Source organism: Passer montanus, unplaced genomic scaffold, assembly GCF_014805655.1.
Source record: "Passer montanus isolate IOZ18808 unplaced genomic scaffold, ASM1480565v1 scaffold67, whole genome shotgun sequence".
Taxonomy (NCBI): domain Eukaryota; kingdom Metazoa; phylum Chordata; class Aves; order Passeriformes; family Passeridae; genus Passer; species Passer montanus.
Window position 1 is genome coordinate 1,489,308 of NW_024371815.1, and position 26,532 is coordinate 1,515,839.

General features: G+C 39.1%; 1 protein-coding gene across 12 annotated transcripts in view; it reads right to left on the bottom strand.

The window, feature by feature from the left end:
• Positions 1 to 26,532, bottom strand: part of CUNH4orf50 (chromosome unknown C4orf50 homolog) — an 86,614-nt gene that overhangs the window by 42,355 nt on the left and 17,727 nt on the right. For 3 of the 12 annotated variants that reach the window (XM_039728844.1, XM_039728842.1, XM_039728843.1), the window contains exons 9-14: positions 25,351 to 25,497; positions 20,850 to 21,026; positions 18,591 to 18,647; positions 18,011 to 18,193; positions 9,279 to 9,521; positions 7,741 to 8,150 (exon numbers count right to left, since the gene is read on the bottom strand). In XM_039728844.1, the coding sequence (XP_039584778.1) occupies positions 7,923 to 8,150; positions 9,279 to 9,521; positions 18,011 to 18,193; positions 18,591 to 18,647; positions 20,850 to 21,026; positions 25,351 to 25,497 (1,035 nt within the window). In that variant the 3' untranslated portion in view covers positions 7,741 to 7,922. Of the gene's footprint in view, positions 1 to 7,740; positions 8,151 to 9,278; positions 9,522 to 12,911; positions 14,166 to 18,010; positions 19,824 to 20,849; positions 21,027 to 21,069; positions 22,328 to 25,350; positions 25,498 to 26,532 lie in introns of those variants that run through there. The other 9 variants (XM_039728848.1, XM_039728847.1, XM_039728845.1 and 6 more) reach the window with 8 other exon arrangements.

The window sequence follows — 26,532 nt, forward strand, 5'->3', positions numbered from 1 at the left end:
CCCAAGAACACTGTCCAATTACTTCTTGAGCTCTGTCAGGCTGCTGCTGTGACCCCTTCCCTGGGGAGCTGTTCCAGTGACCAAACACTGGATGAAAAACCCTTACCTGACATGTAGTCCTAACCCTTGTCTGACACAGCTTCAGGCCATTCCCTGGGTCCTGTCAGTGTCACCACAGAGCAGAGATCAGTGTCTGTCCTTCCTCTTCCCCTCACTGCAGTGGGGTCTCCCCTCAGTCTCCTCCAGGCTGAACAGACCAAGTGACCTCAGCTGCTTCTCATAAAGATTCCCTTCAAGGCCCTCGGTTATCTTTTAGCCCTTCTTTGGACACTCTAATTGCTGCATATCTTTCTGATATTGTGATGCTCAAAACTGCACACAGGATGTCACCAGATCTTCCTTCCACTGCTCATACATCCTCCTTTTTTGCCTTATCTCCAAAGGAAAATCCCTGCTCAGCCAAGACAGCCTTCTGCCTCATCTGATAGACTTGAGACATTGAGGAATTGCCTGCTCCTATGCCCTTAGGAGGTGCTGCTTAAAAACTGACCAGCATAGATGGACCCCAGCATCTGAAAAAGCCTTTTCTCAGGGAACCTTACTCACTAGTTCCCTGAGAGCAGTCAGAAGTCTGCTCTCCTCATGTCCTTGAAGTTTTGCTGGCACTTTTCCTCCTGTTTAAAACAAGTGATTTTAAACTCAATCACTCAATGGCTGCTGTGGCCAAGACAGCCACCAGTCTCCACCTCACCCAAGACCCTCTCTGTAAACAAGCAGCAAATCAAGGAGGGCATCTTTCTTACTTGCCTTTCTTATGATTTAGAGGAATCTCTTCTTTCCTCAAAGAACAATTTATCAGTGTCATTGGCCTGGCTAGACAGTCTTTAGCAGAGTCCTACAATGATATCCACATTATTTGTTAGCAAGTAGTGCTTTTTTTCTGGCTCTCCTAAGCACCATCACACGTGGTACTTTCTGTATGAACCCGATTCAGTCCATGTAACAGACCATGATTCCTGTCCACACCAGCTGTAGCTTTGTTTCTTAGGTTTCAAAACCCTACAGAGGTCATGGCCTTCAACATGCTCTCCAACACTCACTCAGGGCGAGCCACCTGCTACCCATCACTAATTCTCCAGAATTACTGCACAGCTCCTTCTGTGGTCATCTGCTCTTCACAGGCTCATTGGGACAGAAATGGTTTCTGGTTATGCTCACCAGCCATAGGACAGGCAGTACACTTCTGCCTTGCAAAATGATGAGGCATCAGATCATCCAGGAGCTATAGAAAGTAGAGTTATTATTTATTTCTGCCAAGCTCAGGTACTTCAAATGAGCCTGTCTGCTCATTCATAAACAGTCATTTGCAAAAGATCTACCACCCACAAGAGGTCTCTAATTAACTGTTAATTCAGGAACCACATCATATTGGTGATTATAACCAGCACAGAAAAGGCACATAAAATTGTAAGGGTGGCAGGGACGAGTCCTTTGCTATCCACAGAGCACCTACATTAAGGTGTACACTTTCTCCTACAAATCAGCTCCTCTAAGAGACAAGAACTGCTTTGTGTCCTCAGGCAAAGCTCTCTGTGCAAACAGACAAAAATTATCAATACCTTTCAGCTAGACAATTTCACCACGAGCCCATCTACCAGGAGGGACTGTTTGCAGCCAGCTGGAAATGGAGACGTGGCTGCTGAGAGAGTCCCCAGCCCACAGAGGGAAAGCAGGGAGGCAACACTCAGCAGATGGTGGGGGCAAGGGACAGCCACATACTCCCTTTTTAGCTGCAGCTTTCAGTGAGGGTGAGAGAGAATCACTCTCAATTTTCAGCCTTGGAGCCACATTATACAAACCAGCAATGTGCTCCAGGTGCCTCCCCTTCAAGGAGGCTTTGCCAGCCAGCCATCCACTGACAAGCCACAGCACTTCAGATTCCAAATTGTGCAAATACAATTAATACAAGTCCAACCAAAACAAACTCCCAGCATTTCTTAACTGAAATTCCCCTTTGCTCCATGTTCTCACACCATAATCAAAACAACAGTGACTAGGCAGAATAGGTAGCATCTTAATTTCTGAGTAATCACTGATTAAATACTCCCAGTAACCCATGATAAAAAGAACTCTCTCTCCAGCCTCAGATATTTGACCTGGTTCACTACTGGCTTGAACACACAGCCTCAGTGCCTGGGAAGCCAGGCTCACAGCTGCTCTGGACCACCAGGCTGAAACTGAGCTGCTCTGGCACCCTGCTGAACCTGACCCACCATCTGTAACAGGATCCTCTAGCTCTTTTTCCTTTCTTTTTCTTTCTTCTCTCTTTTTTTGAAGACCTGCTTACTTCACAAGTCACAGCTTTTTCTCTCAAGAACTTTCCACACTACATTAAGACTTCCTAAGGCAGATAGTTTACTTTACATGAAATATGACAGTGGCCACAGTCCAAGAGCCCTCTAACAAGGGTGCAAGTCAGTCTGGCTCCCACCACAGCAGCTTGACACTTTCCCTAGGGGTATCTAACTCCCACTCAGAAACGGCTCAATGGTTTATGCAGATAGAAGAAAAATTGTGCTAACAATATATTATCTGATCTTTCCCCCCCCGCTTTCTTTCAGCGGCAGAAGAGACAACAGGGATCTAAACAGGTACAGGACAAAGTGTCCCCCCTGGCCTGGTCCCACTGTCATTTACATTTGGCCTGGCATGTGGGGCACACAAGTGAGTGTCCTTCCCATGGAATCTAGTTTATTTGGGAAGTAAAAGACAGATTGACACATACCTGAATTTTTAACCTGAAGTGCAGTCAAGGTATGACCAGAACTTCCACTGCATAATCTTATTTACCCCTTAATTTAAGGTTTCAATTCAGTCTTTAAAATAAGAGTTAAAGAAATCAGTCTCTACTCTTGTCCTTACTTGTATTTGCAAATCCCGAGACAAAGGAAAAAACAAAGCACAAAAAAAAAAGATCTGCAGAAAATCACTTCTCCTTATTATTTTAAACCGTATTTATTTATGCCAAACTGCATGCAATTATACATATATATAGGTGTATATATATGCAAATAAATATTTTATTCACATTTATATGTAAATGAACACATTATTCTATGGTTCACCATTATCCTGACTGATAGGATGATCAGAGCCAGATAGACTGCTGACAGACTATATTCCTAGCTAAATGTAATAGGCCATTCTTTCTGAAATATCTGATTTTCTGTCCCAGCCTTTGTTGTTCTCCTCATTCCCAAGAATTAGATATTCTGAGAAGGATGGACCTAAGTCAGTGCTGCCAGGTGCCTGACCTGATGAGAATACATTTGTGCAAACAGATATATGAGGTCTTTTGGCTTAATCAGGTCTTAAGAGAAAGGTTTGCACTGCAGAAATCTTTCATGCATTATCTGGTTTTAATTAGGGGCTTTAATATCAATCAGCTTACAGGCTGTTACTAAGAAGGTACTAGATAGTGCTTTTGCAAATCAGAATTGCTACTGAAAAAAAGCTATAAAGAGGTATTCTTAGGGACTAGAGCAAATTCAATAATGGGCAACTTGGCTCTGTTCTCCTGCAAACACCAGTCCTGAGGAGGAAGCTGAGTGACCACAGACTGAACATAAGACCTGATTCCCAAATTTCCTATGGGAATGAAAGCTTCGCCTAGCACAAGGCAAGCAATACATGGGGAGTGGCAGTGGCAGGCTTCACAAGCAACCCTTCTGCATTTTCTACAAATGTTTAATACACAGGACAACCTAGGATCCTGGCATCATTTTGCCTGAAAGAAATTGAGTTTTGTCATCTTCCCTACTTTCCTGTGCCTTCCCAGCCTTCTCCAGCATACTAGTTCTCAAAGAGGAATGCAGAACACATCCTTTCCACTGATTCTGATCAAACCATTTCTGTTGTACACATTAATAAGATGTAATAGGCAACTTTACCTTTTTGACTTGCCCGATGAATTCTTTCTAGTTAAGTGGGACTGCATGCACAGCTGAGCAGAGACAAAATACAGGGTAACTTACCATTTAAAAAAAATTACTATGAATGCTATTTTCCTGAAAAATCAGAGAAGTAGTCTAACACAGGAATTGCACTGACTAAAGAGAACTCTTTTAAAATATGAATGATCTGTCATTCTAGGGGTTTTTTGCATTTCAACATGAAAACTGGCATTATGTTCCCTATTTATGACTTCTTCTACCAGGGAAGAGCAAAACAGGTAAAGCACAACTGCAGGAGGATTATTAATTTTCTCTAACTTCAGGAAAATGCTCATTCAGTGTTGGAAGAAAGTGATGGATTTTTTTTTCACCTCTTACAGGAGAAAGGCTATTCTTTCCAGTGGTTTTTGATCCTCAGATTCCAATTCCTCCCCCACAGTGGTTACAGACTACTCTACAGTGCATTTTCCATCTCAAATGCACCATGAGTTTCCTTTTTATGTATCTCTCTCATAGCCTTTAGAAAGCACTATGCACTATTTTTACTGCTTCTATGTAATTCTATTTCTAAGTAATACTTCTGTTGAAACTAGAGACAAGATACAACTTTGCTGCTAAAAAGAGATATTTTGATTTCCATATTAGGTAGCTCAAATATAGAAAACAGGACAGGACACATTTTGGCTGTATATATGAATAAACACTCATTTGATATTGATCCCAGAAAATAGTTTCCTGTGCTGTTTCAAACAATATCTTTGGGAGTGAGAGTCTGAATGGGGAGCAGGCCCAGGGAGCATCAGTCAATAGGCAGCATCTGTCATCCAGCTTCCTTCCAAGCATCCTCATCATCCAGTCCAGCCCAGTTAATGCCACTCGACTCATGCAGGTCCATGGGTGGGAAACAGCAGACCACAGGTGGCTCAAAACAGACCAATTCTGATGTGCTCTGCAAGCACACTGCTACTGATCCCCCTCAATATAGAAAAAACCCAGCAAACAGTTCACAGAATAAGGGCCAAAATTAATTATGCTGTATAACTCACGGAGCAAGCTGAGACTCCCACAGGACCTCAGGACACCAACAGAGGAACCATCTGGCCTGACACTGTACATTTTGGGTCAGGTTCCTATAAACGACCATGTTTAAATAATTTTCAGTTCCTTGTTTGATGGTGCAATGTACCCTCTCATCTTCTTGCAAATCAACTAGGGCATAATTATTTGGTATGATCTTACTATCACTTCTCATTTGTCCATTCAATAGCGGGGAAAATGGAGTAAGACAGAGGTTTAAAAGAGGAAACCTTTAGCTGATTTAGCTTTTCCAGTGCTGCTGCATGCAGCTCTCCAAACTGATAGCTGCCAATTTATTGCCATTCCTCCACTGTAGTGTCCAAACTTCCACGTTTTTAATTAAGAGAAATGAAAAGCAGCTGAAACAGCTGGCCAAATGGTAACTGTGGTATCTGCACATCTTTAAACAATGCTTTGTAGTAGGAAGAATGGATGTCTTAAAAAATTAAAACCACAAGGGGCTACAGGATTTTAACTGAAATCTGTGGCTTGTGAAGCAAAGCAACGAAGTGTCAGCACAGAATCCATTTGCTGGATGAATTGCTTGAGTCCATTTTGAATTATTGTGCTTCAGTGCAGGTAATATCCTTGCAAATGTCTGTTCTTCCATCTACGTCTCTGTGTCTGCAGTCCTTGTTCAGGAAATTATTAGTTCCAGCAGGAGGAAGAATGGGGCCAAATAACCTAATTAACTTAAAATGAAGCCTGAACACTTAAAATAAACCACACTTATCTGTGATAGAAAGGGACTGGACTGACAAAGGCTTAATTTCATGGGAAGTCACCATAGCCCCAAACACAAAGTAGATTGCTTCACTAGGGTAACAAAGACTTATTATCATATTATCACAGAGTATTATTACAAATACCCTTATTATTAGCACACTTCATGCATTATGATCTGACCTCAGACTGAACTGGCAGGCCCTTTTATTGTATACTGTATTTTACTGTCAGCAAGATAAAGCTCCAAGAAGTTCTCACAATGGCTAATACTCTTAAAGCATCATTTTATCAATTACAGTTACCATGTTCAATATTTACAAGTGGTTTTGCATATCAAAATATCTTAATACTTGACAAGGCAGCTGATGGCCAGAAGTTCTGGCCAGGCATCAGGAAGAAGTGAAAGACACATAAAAGCAAAGCCCACATTTTGGAATCTCACTGGTACCTCCTGCTTAGGCAGCATTCAACATCACTTCCAGGGACTATTTCCCTTGGCATCTGGGGTGTGCTTCCTAAAGCTGTGCTGGATGAAGAGCAATTCAGTTCCTGCTGTACTACTACCTTACTGAGCAACTGGAGGCAGGTTTCCACAATAAAGTGTGAGTGTGTGCATTAATATTTCATCAAAACCAGACATTTTATTTCTGGCTTCCAAAAACAAGCAGTAACATACTATGGACAGGTGGGGGAATCAATGGAGGCACAGGAAAAGCAACTGTGACATGCACTACTGTGTGTGAAAGCCCTTTTCTAATAAAAGTGATGAGAAACAGAATAATGATAAAGATGTAGGAATAATGAATGTTTTCCAAACATATTAATTCTGGTGAGACCACAATATAGATTGGTATTTTGTGGAATTTACTACAATGCTCAGTTAAACTTCCCAGAGCCAACCAGCATCAGTGCACTCATGCACCTGCACAGAAACACTATTCCCTCCTCCTTTTCATAGCCAGGATGCACCCAAGGCTCTGCAGCCCACACCACAACTCTTTCTGAGCCAGGCTGTGAGGAAGTGCTGTCCTGGTGGTGCCAGCACAGCTGGCCTGGCACAAACTGCAATTTGTTACTTAAAAGCAACAACTGAACGATGCTACTTTACAGATACAAGCTCCTACAGCAATACACTGACTGTCCTGCTGTAGTTTGGCCTATTAAAAAAAGGGTATATTTTTAAAAAATATCCCAATAGTAAAGAAACGCAGCGAAATTACCCTCTAATTTTTGTAAAAATAATTTCTAGGAAGTCCATGACACTACATTTCCTGAAGTTCCAAAAGAAACAGTCACACAAGGGAGATGTTCTTTCAGAACTTGCCACTGCACACTGAAGAAATGGGTTATACATAAAAGCAAGAGTGATTGAATAGATTTGTTTAACAGTTTAGTTAAAAGAAAATCAAACAACCAACAAAAGGTGAAAAGAAAATGGGGAGGTGCCTGGCTAATGAAAAATCCATCTATTTCAGTTATCTCAGGGCCTATTAAAAAAAAGGGTATATTTTTTAAAAATATCTCAATAGTAAAGAAACGCAGCAAAATTACCCTCTAATTTTTGTAAAAATAATTTCTAGGAAGTCCATGACACTACATTTCCTGAAGTTCCAAAAGAAACAGTCACACAAGGGAGATGTTCTTTCAGAACTTGCCACTGCACACTGAAGAAATGGGTTATACATAAAAGCAAGAGTGATTGAATAGATTTGTTTAACAGTTTAGTTAAAAGAAAATCAAACAACCAACAAAAGGTGAAAAGAAAATGGGGAGGTGCCTGGATAATGAAAAATCTATGTAATTCAGTGATCTCAAATGTTCTATGACATTTTGATCATAAAAAATATCACAGCTCTTCTCCATATAAATTTTCCAGTCATCTCAAACTACTTGCTAGGCCGTGCTAACTTGTAAAATATCTGTGATTAAAAAAAAAAATGGACTGTTGTATCAATGGGAAAAATCACATTGCTAAGATGTTTACCTTGTTTTATTTCTGCAGGTTTTATTCTTTCCCATGCAGCTGATTTCTCCCCATAGGACATCGACCTTTATTACTTGCTGACAACACGTCTGGCAAATAGCTTTCTGCTGTGGTAGCTGGGGTTGAGCCATCTGTTTTTTCTCCAGAGAGCCATGCCTCATTCACAATGGCATTTTTGTGTTTCACTCCCTGGGCAGTAGCACCTGCATGCTGATTTCCCCTCTGAGCCCAGAAGATGCCACGGTGTTTCCACGGCCGATCCCTCCCCTCCGTGGCCCAGAGCAGGGCACGCTCCAGGGCACTGCAGCATCCTCCAGCCCTGGCAGCAGAGGCCAGGGGGCTTCCCCGTGGATCATGGGCAGGCTGGGACCAGCCCAAGGGCTTGAGCTGGAGGGGACAGCTGGAGGTATCTGAGGAGGGAAGGAGAGCAGAAACCGTGACCTTGGATGTCCCAGGGTGTTGCTGTATGTTTTCATGGAAACAGGACGCTCTATGCATTGTGGCTGATTTCAGCTGTGGCCTCCCATGTAATTGCACAAGAGGCCCATGTCCTGATTTCACTGGGATTTAATTAAAGCTTATATGATTTATATTAAAAAATAATCTCTGAATTCACAAAGATCAATCAAAGAGCTACTTCCATTCTGCTTTTCATAACAGTTTTCTTTTATGGCCATGTTTTCCTTGGTCTTTTTTATGTGTGAGTGTGAGAGAGAAAAGGACCAGAAAACTTGGTTTGAACTGTTACATATATCCCCTGGACTAAGTAACATGTTATCAGAATTCTGAGTCACCATTTCATTGCATAATAAATTACTTAACTAAAAGGAAATCTCAGTATCTTCCATGTTCATTAATGCCATGAGCAAAAACTATGCTTTTAATTGTTTCATTGCATTTATTTTAATCCAAGATTGTAAAGGAAATTCACTAGAGTAACATTTTTAACTCCTCCACCTAACTGGCTCCAGTAATTGCATATTTGGCTTTTGTTTCAATACAAGTATTGAGAGGTTATGTTGTCTCAGAGAGCCTGAAATCTCTTGCGTGTTTAGTTTAGCAGCAGACTGTCACAAATGCAATTGCAATTGATCAGCTCTGTTCTTAACAGGATTCCTGCAGTTAATGGAAATTACTATAAAGAGCTTCAGGGCATAGGAATAATTGGATCACTAAAAAAAAAAAAAAAAAAAAAATTGGAGGGGAAAAAAGGTAGGACAAGATCAACAAAACAACTTTTTTTAAAGCATCCAACAATTTGCAAAAATTATCTTACCACAGAGTAAGATACACCATGATAATGATAAAACCAAAATCTTTTAATTATTTTTATAAGCCCTAAGCCCCTCTTAAACAATGGCAAAGAAAATGCAAAATGAAAAACATTAAATAGTTATTATTTTCAGCTTGTCTAAACTAACAATCAACTGTGCATCTCTGGAAGGAATCATTCAAACATCAAAAAAAATCATTCAAAATCTTCTACCAAGAATAAGAGATTTCACTGAACTAAAACCAGTGAGAGAACTTTTACTGACCTGGCAGGTTTTGGGATGGTTTTCTCTTAGTTCTCCATGCAAGGCTGTGATCCTCTCTGGGCTTGCTATTCCAACAGAAGAACCAGCACTCACATTTGGGGTGAGGGGAGAACTCTGGGGGCCATCCCTCCCTGGCTGAGAGTCTGCAGGTACTGACCCAATCCTCCTGTTCCCTCTGGCACCTGCCACACAATCCTCTGGCTGTCCATTAGCCTGGGAAACATCTGTGGAGGAAGGCAGCTTCTGCAAGAGAAAATAGCATTTTAACAAATTCAGGATAGATTAAGCTTTCCAATGCTGCTCATTTTGGATTAGTGGAAGCCATTTGGATGAGGTCACTAAAATAAATATTCTCAGAAATTAACTGTAAATAAACTACATTTAGCAAAATAAGGGAAAAGATAATAGAGCAATTATTTCAGATGTGGAGCATTCCTGCAACTCTCTAAATAAAGAATCCTGTATTCAACAAGTCATCCTCAGAACAAAACAAGAAATATCTCTAAGCTTTAACTACAGCTGAAAATTTGCCCTGGGCTATTAAGAAAACCTAGATTAAAACTAGAAAAAAAAAAATCCAAATTTTAAAAATTATCTCAGTTCTCTTGAAGAATCTAAAAATTTCTAACAGGATTCTTTTACAAATATATTTTCTCACTCCACACTGTACAACTAATTCAGGTTTGTCTAACTACGAATGCTCAAAAAAGTTAAGCTGAACAGACTCCAAAAGTGTGTTAGTTCAACTTTATGAACTCTTGTCCGAGCCCTCCTATTCAAAACAAAAAATATATTAATTCAGTTGATCTTATTTTACGTCCAAACCAACTTTAACACCACAGCAAACTATCCTTTTAGAATATCTTCACTGAGCTGCAGACAAATTTAAGAGAGAAATGGCAGTTTAATTATGCACATTTTCATAACAGTCACAAGCAGATCTCCCTGAATACAATGACTATTACAAGGCAGTAGCATTTTATCATTCAAAGCCAAATTTATTATACCTACTAGATCATTGTTACATTTTTTCTTGAGATTGCAAGCCTTGCCACTTCAGGCTTTCAGTTTTTGAAGAGTTACTTATTTATTTCTAAAATCATTATGCATTAACATCTCATTGCCATTTATATATATATATGCCAAATCAGGAAAAATTACTTTAAAGAAAACACATTTTGCTTAAAATAATATATTGTTTTTGGTCTGTGCATCTTTATTGAGTTTTAGCTACATCACTTGTGTCCATTAAAAAAAAGAAAAGTCAAAGGACTCTGAAATGCAAGAGCAGTGTAAGATTGCTCTGAAAATGACTCAACAGAAAAATGAGCATTTATTGACAAGCTCCTGCATCTAAATATAATTCTATTGTGACATGAAGAAGAACAGAATAGTGCTTTTGTTGTTGCCATTTCACCTCCTGTTCTTGGCTCCCCACCATGAGCAGAGGGAAGCAGTTCTGATGACTTGTGGCCATTGGTCTCCTTAAAGTACCCACCACAAGCATGTGTGGCCAGCTGAGGCACTGCCCAGGAGCAGCTTCACCTGGATCCTTGATTTCAAGCTGAACAACAGGCCAGGGAACAAGGCAGGCACCTCCAGGAATGGAAGGACCACTCACAATGGTCACTTTGGGGCAGAATTTAGATTGCTGCTCTTCCCTAAAAGGTTTAGTTTCTCTGTGCTGATTACAGAGGGGGCCTGTGATGACATCTGGATATTGCATTTATTTAGGCAAGGTGGCATGAACACCCAAACATATCCTAGCATTGCAGACATAGATCAGCTGGAAAGTGAAAGCTTTACATTTGGATGTTCCCCTCCAGACACAGGAGCCCAAGGCAGCTCCTGAAGTCCTTGGTTTCTAACCAAGGTTACAAGTGCAGTATCTCTCCCCATCACTCACAAAAAATTCCAGCTGGCTTAAAGCAATGAATGGTCAGCCCTGAAATGTTTTCAGGCATGAAGACATCAGATCTAAAAATATTTGATGAGAATTTCCTCACTACAGGAAGCACAGTTAGAGGCATTTGTGGTGATAGATGAGAGTGAGCAGGAGCAGAACAAGTTCTGGAGCTCAGTGACCCATGCAAAGGCAAATCACTGTCCTGCTCATAGGCAGAGGAGCTGGTAAAGCTGCCAGAAAAAAAGCACACCACCAAATCAAAGCTGTGGCACTGGAGCAAGTAATTTCTAGAAAAATAATCTCCTTGCAGGGTCATTCCTTTCCTTCAACTCTTCACCCCACAAACCCTTTGGCCTCTTGGAATTAGCAAATTCTTCTGCAGCCAAAGTGGTGACACTCAGCAGAAAGTAGGGTTAGTGCAAACCCCAGTGAGTGAAGATGCCACTACTCTGACAAAGATTTCACAGTATAGTCTGCACTGTATTTGAAAGTTGGTATGATTTTCTCAAAAGACTCATCTCTGGTGTGTCATAAGACTAGCACTAAAGATTGTATTTTTTACAGCACTTTGCTACAGCTAAGCAAAAATTCTGTGCTTTGTCTCAATGCCCAAACAATAACTTGTTCTTTTTCAGATTGGTTCTTTTTTATTATCTATATTTTTAATATTTATTCTATTTTCCTATTATTTTTGCTTTCCTCTCAATTTTCCACAAATTATTCCACCTAGGAAGAAATGAAAATATTGTGATATTTGACCAAACTGAGAAGAGTGTAAACTTGCATGATGCCAAGTTCTAAAAAGGATTACTATTGAAACCAAAAACCATCAGCTTCCCCCAAGGCTACAAAAAAATAAGATACTGGTGTCAGAGAGAAGATGAAAATGTTTTAATTTATCTTCATATTTTTAGTTGTACATTTTATGTTAATCTAAATTCTATCATTAATCAGAAAATAAAGGAAGGTTAGTTTTTAAGGTGTTTCTTTTTTTTTTAGGCATGGCTATTCCTATACTGGCATGTGCTGCTCTAGAGAAACACATACTGTTGCCCATGAACTACAGAAAAAAAAAATCACTGCTAAAATATCTGTATTATGCAGTCAGAAAATACATTTAAATCTTGTCAGCTAAACCAAATTTTGCCTTCAAAGGGCATTAACCTTGAGAAAGAACCTTCTCCACAGCAAAATTCTTGAGGTCCCCTCTATCCAAACAACCACTTACATAATTATTGAACAGCATTATCAGTTATTTCATTGGAAAGGCCAGGCTGTCACTAACTTTTTAAAATCTGTATTTCATGTCTCTCAGTATTTTTAATAATTTCTCTAAAGGTCAAAAATAATATCTCTCAGCAATGGACTTCACCCTTCTTTAAAAAAAATTACTAAACAAATAATTCCACTCCTTTATCCACTTGCAATTCCAATGATTCAAGGCATGTTTTTTGTAATGTCAGGTTAAAAAAAAAGCCTCTTCCTGCAAAGAAACCTTTCTCTTGAAAGGTTCCTTGATCAGCCTTGTCCCAGAAAGACTGAAAGCCCAAAGTTAAATTCTTTCTCCCTTTGGAGGGTAGGACTCATCAAACCAAACCCCTGGCCCCCTTGACAACCACTGGAGTCCAACTTCTGCAGCTCTTCCCACCTTATCCAGAATCCCAGGATGGGTCAGGCTGGAAGGGACCACACTGGGTCATCTGCTCCACCCTCCCTGCTCCAGCAGGGCCACCCCAGAGCACATGGCACAGGGCTGTGTCCAGATGGTTCTTGAAGATCTCCAACGAGGGAGACTCCACTCCCTCTCTGGGCAGCCTGTCAGTGCTCAGTCATCTGCACTTACCTAAAGCAGTATGTAAAATGGGCAAGATAATTCCTTGGAAGAATGTCTTTCTCTGCTTTAATGATGAAAATAAATAGATAAACTACCACAGATGACTGCCAGAAGTACAGACATCATATAGGAAATGTATCTCACCCTCAGTGCCAGAAAAGTCTCTGACCTTAACAGCCACACACAAACCATTTTGAGGACAGCATCAGAGAATTTTATTTCAGGCTTATTATCTTCAAATACAGTCCACTGGAAACTTGTGAAGTAATGAGTAGAAATACAAACCAATAAACAAACAAAAAGCATTGTTCTACCAAAACATATCTCAGAAGAAATCCCTTGACAGAAAGAAGAATTAAGCTATGCTGTTCTGAGCATTTAATTCCTATTCTGTAAAACAATTCACTGCACTGGACACATTCCTTGCCTGGAGCTTTCCATCCATAAGGTTTAAGATGACTGCATGAAAAGCATTAAAAAGCACTACCATTTATCCCTACATTCCTTGCACAAATTCCCTTTCAGCCTCAAGAAATGAGGGCAAAGAGCCACAATGGAAAGAATATATAAAATATATCATCAGGTCAAAGTGTTCCAGCACAAGAGAAATTGGATGAGCAGCATTTTCCATTACAGACATCCAGACAGAGGCTGTTTGCTCAATCATTTGAAGGAAAGAATTAAACATACTCCATTTTCTCCACACCTAGCCCAAAAGAGAGAGAAAATGCCCAAAATATTGCACAACTGTACTGGCTGGGCTGAGTCCATATGAAAGGGGAGCCAAGCTCACCTGCTCCTCTGCGTGGTTTTCTGATCCATCAAAAGCAGCATGGACACTGCCTCATGCTCAAGCCAGCCAGACTGGGTAAATCCTGGCCCTTAAACTGCCAGTAGACACCTAAACTCAGGAAAAAATCCAGCCTCCTCTTTCACACATCCTATTACTCATCTGGAACATCTCCTCTTGCTTCCCACTTTTACCATCCCAAGTAAAGCAGCTGTTGCAAAGCCAAGTCCCAGTCCTTTTTTGTTAGATGTTTTGTGAACATGAATGTCCAAGATCAGCTGATGAATGCTGTCCTGTGTTCTTTTCACTGGGAAAAGCAGAAAAACAACAACTGCTAATAATGTCCACGAATTAATTCTGCAAAAGCAAGAAAAGAAAGATGAGGCCAAGGTCCTTCCAATTTAAAAAAAAAAAATCAGCATTCAAAAGGAGGTGATTAAAATGGGACATGACAAAAGGCCAAACATGCACACACATTTTGTGTCTGACATTGGGCATGTGAATCCCAGCCATGGCACTGTGCCGAGTGCCACGTGTACCCGCTGGAGGCAGCCCTTGTCCCAGGAATGTGTCCTCTTCAGCCACATGCTTTTTATTTTCCAGACACAAAACAAGATAAGGTTTTAAAATATTTCTATTGCCAAAATTTATTATCATTCCATTCCAATGGGCTGCAATGGTTTCTCAAGTCTTTTAAAAAGAGAATATATCACAAAGCCTTAGAAATTAGCTTCTTTGTGCCTCCAAAAATTTCAAGTTTATATTAGACATAGATTGTTGTTTCAATGACTGCCCAAAAGATGACTTTTTTCAAAACTGAGAGGCAGCATTTATTCACCATCCTGTACAGAATTTTTGCTTTCACCAAAGTGAAATGGTAGTGGATGAAAAAGAATTGAAATAAAACCACTTCCATGTAATCGTATATGCTTATTATGATAAAAACCTACTAAAATTAAATTAAATTATACTAAATTGCTTAATTAAACCAAATTACAAATAAAGAGCTCCATGGTGTACAGTTTTATGACAAGGAAAAGTAATCCAAAACCTAGTCCTTTTTACAGGGACTTATTAAGGGAAGGAAAACTGGCTTTCTTTTATGAACATAATACTCTAGCATATATCTGTCCTCACTGAAGATTCCACTGCTGGAACAAAATGAGATACTACATGATTAAAGCGAATTTTATTTTCACTCGCAAATATTTGAATGTAACCCTGGGCTGTGAAAATAATCAAGAATGACAAGCCTCAAAATGTATGCTGCTCTGCTGAACTGAACTGATGGAAGTCTTGAGTTAGTCAGCAAAATAAAGCCATAGGAACAAAGGGATTTATCATGTCTGAGAAGAATGCTGAAAGTGAAGTCTGAAGAGAAGCTCCAAAGACAGTGGGTTTTGCATAACACCATCTTTGTGGTTTAGTATTTTAATTGGGATGAAAATTAGGGAGAAAATACTTCTGTCAAACAGAAAGAAATGACCAACCATCCACTGTGTCCTGAATAAGCAAAGAACTGAAGTTTGCCTTGGTCTGTGAGCATGAGTAACTTGGTGGTGCCCATAAGTCCCCCACCCAGAACCCAGCTGAAGCAGCTCTATCCCCTCTACTTGTAATTTCATGTACAGATTTAAAAAAAAAAACAACAAAAAACCCCAAAAAAGACCACCCCCAAACAAAAAAAAAAACCAAAAAACAAAACCCCCAAAAAACCAAAACCAGTTCTTCAGTTTTTAATAGAACTATGAACTATTTTTTTCTCTGAGAACATGACTCAGAGTTTTTTACTGAACTACAAAAGGCCAGGCACTGAATTGAGTAGAGTCCCCTTTCCCTTCAAAAGGCTCTGGATCAGTTCTTCATGCATCACTGCAAACTTTGAGCTGAAATTCATCAGTAAGTCAAGGCACAGAGGTTTGCTGCCAATGTGTGACAGGCTTCCACTTGTTACTGGTCCAGTAATGAATAAAGCCAATTGCAAATCTTTAATCTAAGAAGGAAAACAAAAGCAAAAAAAACCCCAAAAGACAAGAATCCACCAGGTTTTGTATAGTAGAATTCTAATGTTAGGAATGCTGTAGGAATGAAACACTGAGGGGAAGGAAGGAATGAGCTTTCAAAGGAATTTTATGTAAGTGGATGTTGGGCTTAGCTCTGGAATCTTAGATGTGAAGTCCAGTGAGAATAACAGTTGAAAGCAAGAAATAAAACTTCCAAGATGAAAAGTTAGTTCACTTAAACATATGTCTACAGAATTCAGTACAAGATCTTTTAAACCAAAGGAACGTATCACATGAATATGAAACAGTCTCTCTTTTATTTTTTTATTGTAAAGATTGTTAGGTTAGTAGTAGTGAAACTTGCAAATTTTTTCATTGAAGTGTCTTCCACTGGAAACCTGATGGATAGAAATAGGCATTTTTCATGAGAACATGCAACTCTTCTTTGATAGGAAAGTTTCCCCCTGTTATATGTGGAAGTTCTTATCACAGACCAGAAGAGCCTCCAGCTCAGAGTGAAGACACCCAGCAAGAGCCAGTCTGTTCTTTGCATGATAAAAAACCCCAGACTTGAATCCTGTTTGTGCCTGAGCCTAAGTGAGACCTCTGGCCACTAGAGTGCTAGACACCATGGAAGGGGCTTGTGCTCCACTCAGTGTGAACAGCTAAATATCTGCCAAAGCAGGGATTTAATGTGGGGCTCTATGCTGCAGATAAGTTCACTGGCTATCAGAATATATAGTTAATCTAATTTTCTCTTGTTGAACCTGCTAAGTTCTGTGATAAGTGAGCATTTAGGGAGACAGTGTGAGTGTGAACAGCATTTTGATATTTATTGTGTTGTCAGGCTTTATTAATGCTCATCTATCACAGCAGTGTCAGAGAAGAGTCTGAAGGCAGTGGAGTACCACCTCCCTTCTGACAGATGATTTCCATAAAACACTCCTGTGCAGAGGGAGCTTGGGTGAGGCAGTGGTGGACCCACACCTGGGGTACGCAAGGAGACACAGCCAGACACAGAGTCTTGTCCCATCCTGCAGCCAGGAATCAATCCACCTGTTCTTTAACATGCAGTGAAATTGCTTTTTGCCACAAAAACAAGTATTACTGAGTGGTAGCTTGCAACACTTACTTACACTGTAAGAATAAGGTATCAACATGATACAGAACACCACTCTGTGTGTAAAAATGCAAAATGATCAGAAAAATAAGCCAGTGGATTTACTATACTATATGCCCATTTTGAGCATCTTTTGCTGCTGAAAATGTCAAGTGTCATTAAGATAAATTCTTTTTATGTATTCATTTTGCAGTGCATTGTGTCAGCTGAAGTACAATATATAGTATGAACCAACATTCTGTGTTCTGGTGTGACAAGCACATAATATTATACAAATCTGTAACACACAGTATTTCCTCCCCTATCCCACTTTTAACCAAAAAGATTCTACCTGAGCGTACTTGACACAAACATTACCAAATATTGTTTGGGTACTTTTAGAGGCGTAAAAAAAAAAACAAACCCAAAAACCAGAAAATCAAAAGAAAAAAGAACTTGTTGACGGACACTGAAGCACTGCAAGGGAATTCCTGTTTCTTCAGGTTGTCTGGTTGAGATTCCTGTCCTTAAGAAAGTCTTCAAGTAGGTGCTACTCCAAACTCAGGAAGTTTATTGCCAGCATCCAAGATATTAATGACAATATTGAATGGAACCAGGTGTGAAACAGACTGCTTCCCACTTTTGCCTTGCCAGAGAAACACAAGTGACTAACTCCCTTTTGAAGACAAATGTCCACTGAGTTGACTTAAGTCTTAAAATATTCACTGCTGACCCTTCTTTTCCTGACTTCTTCAGAAATCTGTAATAATGCATTTTGCAGGAAAGAAATGCAAAATTCATATTTTAAATGAAATTGGGTAATATGTGCTGTATTATCCATCAGATACTTAGTCAAAATACCAGGAGAGTGTTTCTTGCATGGAACATTGATGCACTTTGCTTTAAGCTCCTGAAATTTAGACCCTGCCTACAACAACAGTAAAATGGCCAGCTCCACTGATTTGTCTGAAGCAATACTTATATTAAGCAATGAAATATATTTTATAATTACACATTAAGTCTCACTAAACACTTTGAAAACCACCAGTTAATTCAATACTGTACACATGAGGATCCTACAAGGAAGTATGAGCACTTACCTCTTGATCACACATTGGTGTAAAAGCAGCCATGTACTCTGCCAGGGTCATGTCATTCACCAGGTTCTGCATCTCTTCATCAAATGCAGAATTAATAAATCCTTGCCTGTGGAATTCATCATGCATTCTCCTAATGAAGCTGTTCCTTTCCTGGCACTTTTGGGTGAGGCAAGCCAGCTTAGCCTGTGTGGCATGAACACATAAACACCCCATAGTTCTGTCATTTCACTCCCTTCTCAGACTGCAAGATTACATTTTGTGTCTGATCTGTAATTCCACATCCTGACCTGAAGCTACAGACTGTATTCCTGTGTCTCTACATTTTTAGATGCCTCCACACCTTCAAGAGCAATACACATGCACAGACAAACTGGAAAGAGATGCTCCCTTTCCATGCGAAAGGTCCTCCTTTGGATAGGCAGAAAGTCACCTTGCAATGATGTCAATGAGCTCTTGCCTGAGGTGAAGGCCAGCAGCACCCAGCTAACCAGGGACAGCTGCACAAGGAAGGCACAGAAACCTGCAAGCAAAGGGATACCCTTGTGCAGGTCCTGAATCAGTGTTCAGGGAAACACAGTACCTTCAGAGGAGCTAATGTCAACTTCACTTCAGACTTCCTCTTCTGCATTTCTTTCTCCTGAAAGGTTGAGAAATATCCTGCATCAATTTATTCAAGAATTACTTTGAAATACTCCAGCAGTTTTTTGGTATTTGTTTTAGACCTGACTCTGAGGTGTACACTTTGCATATCTGTGTGAGCCTGTATCACAAACAGGATGAATCAGTGTAAGGCATTGGCTAAACACAGATAGGCTCTGGCATAAAAACACTGCCCTACTCACATCAGCATTAGTCTTAAAAATTAACAAAGGCTTTTGGATGTTCTTAGATGGAGCCTTAGATCAATGAGGTTATTTAATCAAAGCAGCATCACAGTAAAGAGCTGGTATCCTTCATTATGCACTCATGTTCATATTTACTCTGTGAATCTTCCAAAACAATCATTAGGGAAAAATTTTCCCTTTCCTTATCAATATTATACTGTAAAATTAGAGAAGAGAGGAGGGATTATATGCATGTGCATTCTACTCTGGCAAAGAAAGATCAACAACCTTTTACTCTGACACAGCTGCTACATGTCCTCTCCTAGGAGGTGAAGCAGGGTGGGCCGGATTGCTTAGTCTGTACATTATGATTAAAATCTACGAATGGTAACCCTCCTTTCTGATTATGCAGAAAAAAATACAGTATCTTGCTACATAAAATTCATTATCATTATGAATCAATACAGTATTTTTGACAATAAAGTACAAGTTCTTTTGCATTTATTTTGCCTATAAAGCTTACACTAAGTATATTACATTAATCATTAAACAACTCTCCTTTATGAGAAATCAGTAATGCTGAAAAAGGTCACATTGTCCTCAGCTAATAAATTGTGGACTTGGGAGGAATCAGAGCAGGCAGGACAGGGGAAACATGTCTTTACATTGCACTAGCACTGGGGGAACAAACAAAGAGCTGGCAGCAGGTCCCTGAACTGAAGTCATTCAACTCTTGATGATGCAGGGAGCAACACATCTTGCAATAGAACAATTAGGATTTGTCCATTTATATGGACTGCACATCTTACCCTTTACTCACCAACCACCTGTTGTGACACCAGACACTAGAAAACAATTTCATTTTACCAGCACTGTTCTTCCAAGAGGCATCCCCTAAGCCATGCCTGAGAGAAGCCACTAACCCTCTTTACAGGACTGGTTTAGAGCAAACCACAGCACAGGGTGAGGCTAGGAAAAACAAAACAGAACTACCACCACAAAACAAACAGTCAAACAATAAAACAGAAACCAAAATTGTAGAAAGATGGATTTACTGTGGAGAAAGTAGAATGAAACCTGTTCCCACTAGGGAGAAGACAATAATCTTTTGTATTTCAGAGTAGAAGCATGTTCTGCTCTTTGTATCAGGCTGTGTAGAACAAAGAGCACTATTGAGAACATGCCATTTAGTAGCTGTTTCAGAGCCTGATGGGCAATTCCAATTTGGCTCATATTGTAACGATTATCCTGTTCCAAAATATAGCTCCCAATAGGAAACAAAATCTAAGGGAAAGAAGTCCTAGCAGGAATTTGTTTCCACCCAAGAGTTCAGTCAGTAGCTGTAGTCACACTTAGAGCAGCAGCTTTGCTGTCACACTGTAAGGCAGCAGATTTGCAAATTTTAATGTACCTGCTCTGGTTTGCCAGGTGAAATATAATGCACAAGTGACTGACAAACTGCAAACTGCTTGTGTCGTGCATTTGTGCATACATGGGGGGGGTCTCATCAGAATAACTATGACAAAAATCCAAACCACACACCTGTCTGAAAACACTGAAACTCTTCATGTGTAACACCAGCAGATGAACCAAAAAAGTTAGGAAAACTCTATCAAAATTCTATTATTAGCTTGGAATTTCATAATCTGATATAGTGGAAAAAGAGGGTTGTGAATGCTAAAAAATCCTGACAATTTAAGCCAAGGACGTGGCTCTGTAAAGAATTTAAATGTAAAGCATCACTGTGCTTGCATTAAACTATGGGGATTAATTAGAGCAGAGACTGAATTTTCATGATCATCTATCATTTTTCCATAACATGGATCACTCAGGCAGTTTACATCTTCTCCCTGTTTCTCTGAAGTCAGGAGTACTTTTATGTGCCTGAAAACCATTTAACTATCCTCAGATTCATTCCCAGGAAAGATGACTATTTTGCTTCTCCCCTTTGAAAAAAGATATGTAGAATCTGATGTCTAAGCTCACATTTAAGCACACAGAAAACAATTTTATACCTTTTCACATAGCCGAGCCTGAAGGAGTTCCACTTCATTCTGCAAGTCATGAAACTGATTTTGTAATGCAGCCTGGTCCCTGAGCTGGGCTTTCAAGGTCAACACTTGCTGCTCTAATCTCTTACTGGCTATTTTATTAATCTCTTTTTCCTGGACATCCTTCAATGTGTAAACAGGCTAGAGAGAAAATAAACAGATTTTCAATTTAGGTGTATAAAACAACAAAAATATTGTTAATCATTTCTAATACCACAAGACTTCTCAATCAATATAACTACCTACCTTGTACATCAAAAAGAAGCAAGCTGATATAAATGATCCCAAAACTTCATGAACATATTAGCACTAATATTTTGCATTAATCTTAAACTCTTTATATGCAAAGAGTACTTGATCTCTGTGAGAAGAGGCACAGAATTGGATTCTCACAACATTTCTTCAAGGTAAAGATATGTGTTGCAATGATTTAATAAATGGGGAAACTGGGCAAAGACAGATGAAGTGACCAATCTGTGGTCACTCAGTGAGTAAGGAAAAAACTCAGAGGTTCCCAGTCTCCTGCTTCAACAAGAAGTAATATGTCCCTTGTTTTTCTACATATATTTATCTCAGTGAGACAATGCACTCTCCCAAATATTTATTTGTTCTGGAAGATTATTAATAAACTAATTAGATCTTAAGTAAAAATTTCTAAAAAGTATTTTTACATGAAAATCTAATAATAGTGATACAGAATAGTAATACAGAACAAGTGGAAAGAGAAGCTTCTGAATTTAACTCCTCCTCCCCCACTCTTCAATTTCTTTTCTCCCCAATTTCATGCTCTTAGATTGAAAGGATTAGTGAGAGCTTCAGATTGATGGTCAGCATCACAAGGTCAGCTCCTACAAGTGACACTGCCTGATTAAACATATAGATTTAGAATGAAGCAAATCTGAAAAAGAAGCAAGTATCCTGAAAAACACTTATGCTATTATATTAAAAAAAATGAGTTGATACATACAGCTGGTCAAGATTTCTGCTAATGTAAGTATCAGTATACAAGCAAGTCTAAAAGATTAATCTAAAAATTATAGTCTGACTCATGATATACTGTGGCAAAACCACATAACTTTCTGGCAAAACAGAATGATGGTTTACTTTTAATGGTTACAAACATTGATACAACTGATAGAGAAGTTCATACTCAGCCCTGATGCACAACACCACAGTACATTTTTCCCAGCCTTTTGGGCTTTGACGCCCTTGACTACAACCCACTGAAGGCACCATTCCACAGGGAACAGCAAACTGAGCTGATAGATCACATTACTGCAACACAGATTAAACCAGAAATATGTCACTGTCACAGTGCTCCTCCTCGTGAAGCCAGTCCTCTGTGCACAGCATCGGATGCTTTGTACCAAACTTTCTGGCTCCCTCTTGTGTCAGGAGAACAATAGGAACAGCTGGACACATCACGATGGATGAGACCAGGGCTGCAGGGACAAAAGCCTGAGGATGAGTCCATGACATGGTATTTCACTTATCTTCTCTCCCACATGAAAAGTGTGTTAAAAACAAAAGGGAAACACTCCCTAACTGAAGATGCTTTATGGGAAAAAAAATGGGAAAGTAAAACAACTGTGTGAGGGTTAGAGACAGAGAAGTTCCCTCTTTCCTTTTGCATTTGGCTGACCCACCAGCAGTTTTCTGTAGCTCCAACACACAAATGAGGCATACAAGGTTTTTGATGGGCACTCTGTCAGATGTCCCAGTTTGCAGCGACCATAGGTTATATAGTCAAGCTCCAGAAGGATGAAGGACCCAGTAGCTGGGACTGGGAAATAACCAAAGGATAACTAAGCCTAAAACATAGCATTTAACACACTGCATTCTTGTAAAACCTGGCAAGACCACTACTTTTTGAAGTTGGTAGCTAAACATTAAAAAGAAAACCAGTATCTTCCTCTTAAGTGAATTGTGCCTGTCTGAAAACTCAGTGAGAAAATGAGAAGGAATATGACCTTTTTTGCTACAGGCCTTTTTTGCAGACAGTCATCAGGAGTTCACTGGGGAAGCCTGGTGCCTTATTTATTGTGTGCACTTCATGCAAAATTCTTCTATTAATTTTTAAAGCTGAAAACATTACTCTGCCCCCTTCCTGCTCACCCCCATATTTCTCTTAAATTCAACCACAGCACTACCTCAGAAATCTCACCCAAATAATTCTAGGCTGAAGCATATTTCACTTGTTAGCAACTTCACTGAAATAAAGTCCTAGCAGTAAGTTTCAAACATATTATCTTAGCTCTCTTTTACTTGAAATAAATAATATAATTATAATATCAGCCTTATGGACTCTCACGTGACAACTAGGATCCCTGGGCAGCAGGGCCTGGAGAACATAAGAAATGCAAAAAGTTCTAAAGCTTTTTTCTAAACACTCAACACACGGCATATTTCAAACACTTTGGGTTCTAGGCCCAGAATGCTCACATCTTCACTTCTTTCAAGCATTGCAGCAAGAAAAATGAAGTTTAGAACGAGAAAAAGCATAAATTACTCTGATCTACTGTATAAGGGTTTATTAGTAACTTTGAGTAATGAAAAAGAGTTTTTGTCAAGGGTGGAAAGTAACTGAAAACAAAAACTGGAGCACCAGTCAACAAAACTGCCCTCAGGAGTAACATGATGCCAGAAAAGTAGATCAGGATCTTTCCTGTGACAAAAAGCCTTTTTTAAAATTTAATCTAAAAAAACTTATCTCATGTTTTAAGGCCTCACACAAACCTGCTACCAACAGCTTGGTGTATAATAAAAAGTTTATTTAAAAGTGAATTATTAAAATGAAGTTGACCTTTGTAAAGATATATCTACTCTATTTTCTATTCTACTACTCACTAAATTGCATCAACAAAATAATTATTTGGTTAAAGCATAATGGAGTTATGCAGATAATTACTTCTGCCATCAAATAGTGCAAGTGAAGGATAAACCCAGTTCTGTGAAGTACATGGACTGCAACTTTGACCTGTATTCAAAAATTTGACACTAAGCCTACAAGAAGTCAGACATAAACCAAACAGCATCACAGTACTGCATAAATATTGCAATATCCTACTGATCAATAAACACTTATTTGAAAACATAAGTTGTTGGAGGGAATTAAAAGTGGCAGAGTTTATAGCAAAAGGCTGACCTGCACTTCTTCCAGTGTAAAAATATTCTGTCAAGGCTGATGAATTTTATTCCCATGTGAGTCATAGGAATAATTACCATCTTACTTCACTGACCAACATAATAAACACTAATTGCCCCAGACAGTCCCTAAAAAAGGATTAAAGCTCCATTTCCCAAAAATGCACCCAAAATCTTATCTGCTGGCTTAAACAAAACACGTGACACTTTTCTTTTTATTTTCAAATAATTTGGGTGTTTCTTCTTGTTTGAAATAGATTCTGTTATATTAGGATGCTACATGCCAATACATCAGAATGACATGAAAATATTTTAATTTTTTCATTTCAAAGTCTGAATTCAGCTGTCTAAACACCAGCCCATAGTGCCATGAAATAACTGCCTAGGACTTCCTGGCTATACACACCTTCAGCCAGGATGCCCTAAGGCCTTTAGCTGGGATAAACAGTGACATTCAGGCAACTGAACTGATCTCAGAACCCTTATATTTTCCAGAATTTGTTTCTATTTTCTTCTAAAACCATATCTATCCAACCTGTTCAAAATTAATCTGCAAATATTTGTAGATTGCTACAAATGTCCTTTTCCACCTAGCAGAAATTGCATATTACTTCTTTGTAGTTCACTACTTAAGGAGGGCAAAAATAATTACAGGGTTAGCTGAAAAGTCATTATAAAAGCTGCTTCCAGAAGATTATTCAGTAATTAAAAGTCTTTCCATAAAACACTTTATTTTGGTGGAAAAACATAAACCTGTATCAAGACAGAGAACCACCTGAAAATTAAAAAAAGTTTAATTTACAGCAAAACCAGAATTTCTGTGATATAAACACATTCCAGTGAGATAGAAAGATTTCCTGGATTTTGGAGACACATATTTGGGCCACATGCCTCCATTTAAGACTTTGACTTTAATCCACACCATCTGTCCACAGTGTCATTTTGCCTGCCCAAATCCAGCAATCAGGGCTACAAGGCCTGAAATCAGGGCAAAAAGGCCAAATACTGCAAAACACTGCAGACTCCTCCAAAACCTTTCATTTAGGCAACCTGAAAATGACTTTGGCTAAAGAGAGCAGAACAAGAGCCCTCCTAAATAAAAAAGTGAGGTGTTTACATTGCCCATGCAGAGCCCAGAACTGGACTATTCTGCAGACAGATGGTCTACCTGGCATAACATCTGCTCTCTTTTAAGTTTTCAGTGGCTGGAGATGCTCTAAACTTGCTTCAAATCTATTCCCAATCCCAGTAATGGGTGTTTCTGCAGCCAGCAGCCTCCTCCCAAGGACCGTGCTTTTCTCCATGCCATGCACATACATACCATTAATTTGCAGTGCTGCTTTCCCTGCATTTTGTCCCCAACTTCTTGCTTAAGGTGGTCTAATTCTGAGAGAGCCTGCATCAAACGAGTTTTGGTTTCTTCATACCTTGTTTCAGCAAAACCAAGCTCTCTGTACCACTTCTGAGCCTAACAGGAAGAACAAAAATTGCTGAGTGTAATTAGTCCAGCAGTGGTATCCTTTCTCAATACCAGCTTACATGCATGGATTTGAGGCTGCTCTCTACATCATAGCTTTTGAATTGTTGTCAATTGATTAAAATAAATGAAGTTATACAATACACTACAATCTTATCATAAGACATTAATGCAACTCTAGAAGTATGCCCTATAGAATATCTCACTAGAGCTATGTCAAAAATATTATTTAAATTTATTTCTAAATGTGAAGGAACCATGAATATTCTGAATAAAGTTTAAAAAAGCAGTGGTGTATGCACACATGATTTCAGAGATCACATCTTTGAAAGTCCTCAGAGCAAAGTGAAAGCAAGTTTTTTATTAGCTGGGCAGGGGAGAAAAGTCTTCTTGAGGAGTGTGCCATGGTTTTAACTGGGACAGAGTTCATTTTCTCCTTAGTAGCTGACACAATGCAGTGGTTAATTCAGTATGAGAATCAAAACAAAAATGTCAAAAATAAAGAATGCAAAGAAGTGGAGGGAAGGCCCCCCCATATGCTCACCTTTTGATTTTTTTCTAGTCTGCCTTCATTCCACTTACACACATTAACTGTACTTTTGAAAACAAAAGCAAACCTAAACCAAAAACCACAAAGAAGCCCTCAATAGCTCAGCTGGTTGCCTGACAGCAAGCTCTCTCCTTTGTATGATATATCATTTTTTCTCCCATCTGGAAGCAAAGGTTTCACATTATTTTAAGTAAACGGAGGAAAGTATTTTAACACAGAACTTCCTTATAACACACAAAATGATTAGAAGGACCCAAGTTAATCAGATTTTAAAAAAGAAATAAAAATATGTTTTTATTTCAAAAATAAAAACATATTTTTTATGTTTTTATTTTATGTTCAAAATACAAGGTCAGAAGTCCTTGTCTAACCATCCAACAGTCATCTAAATCCATCCCTTCACTCCAGTTGCTTCACTTGAAAGATGGGAAGTCTTATAAAGATGCTGTCAAAGGACAATAATTTCATACAAACAC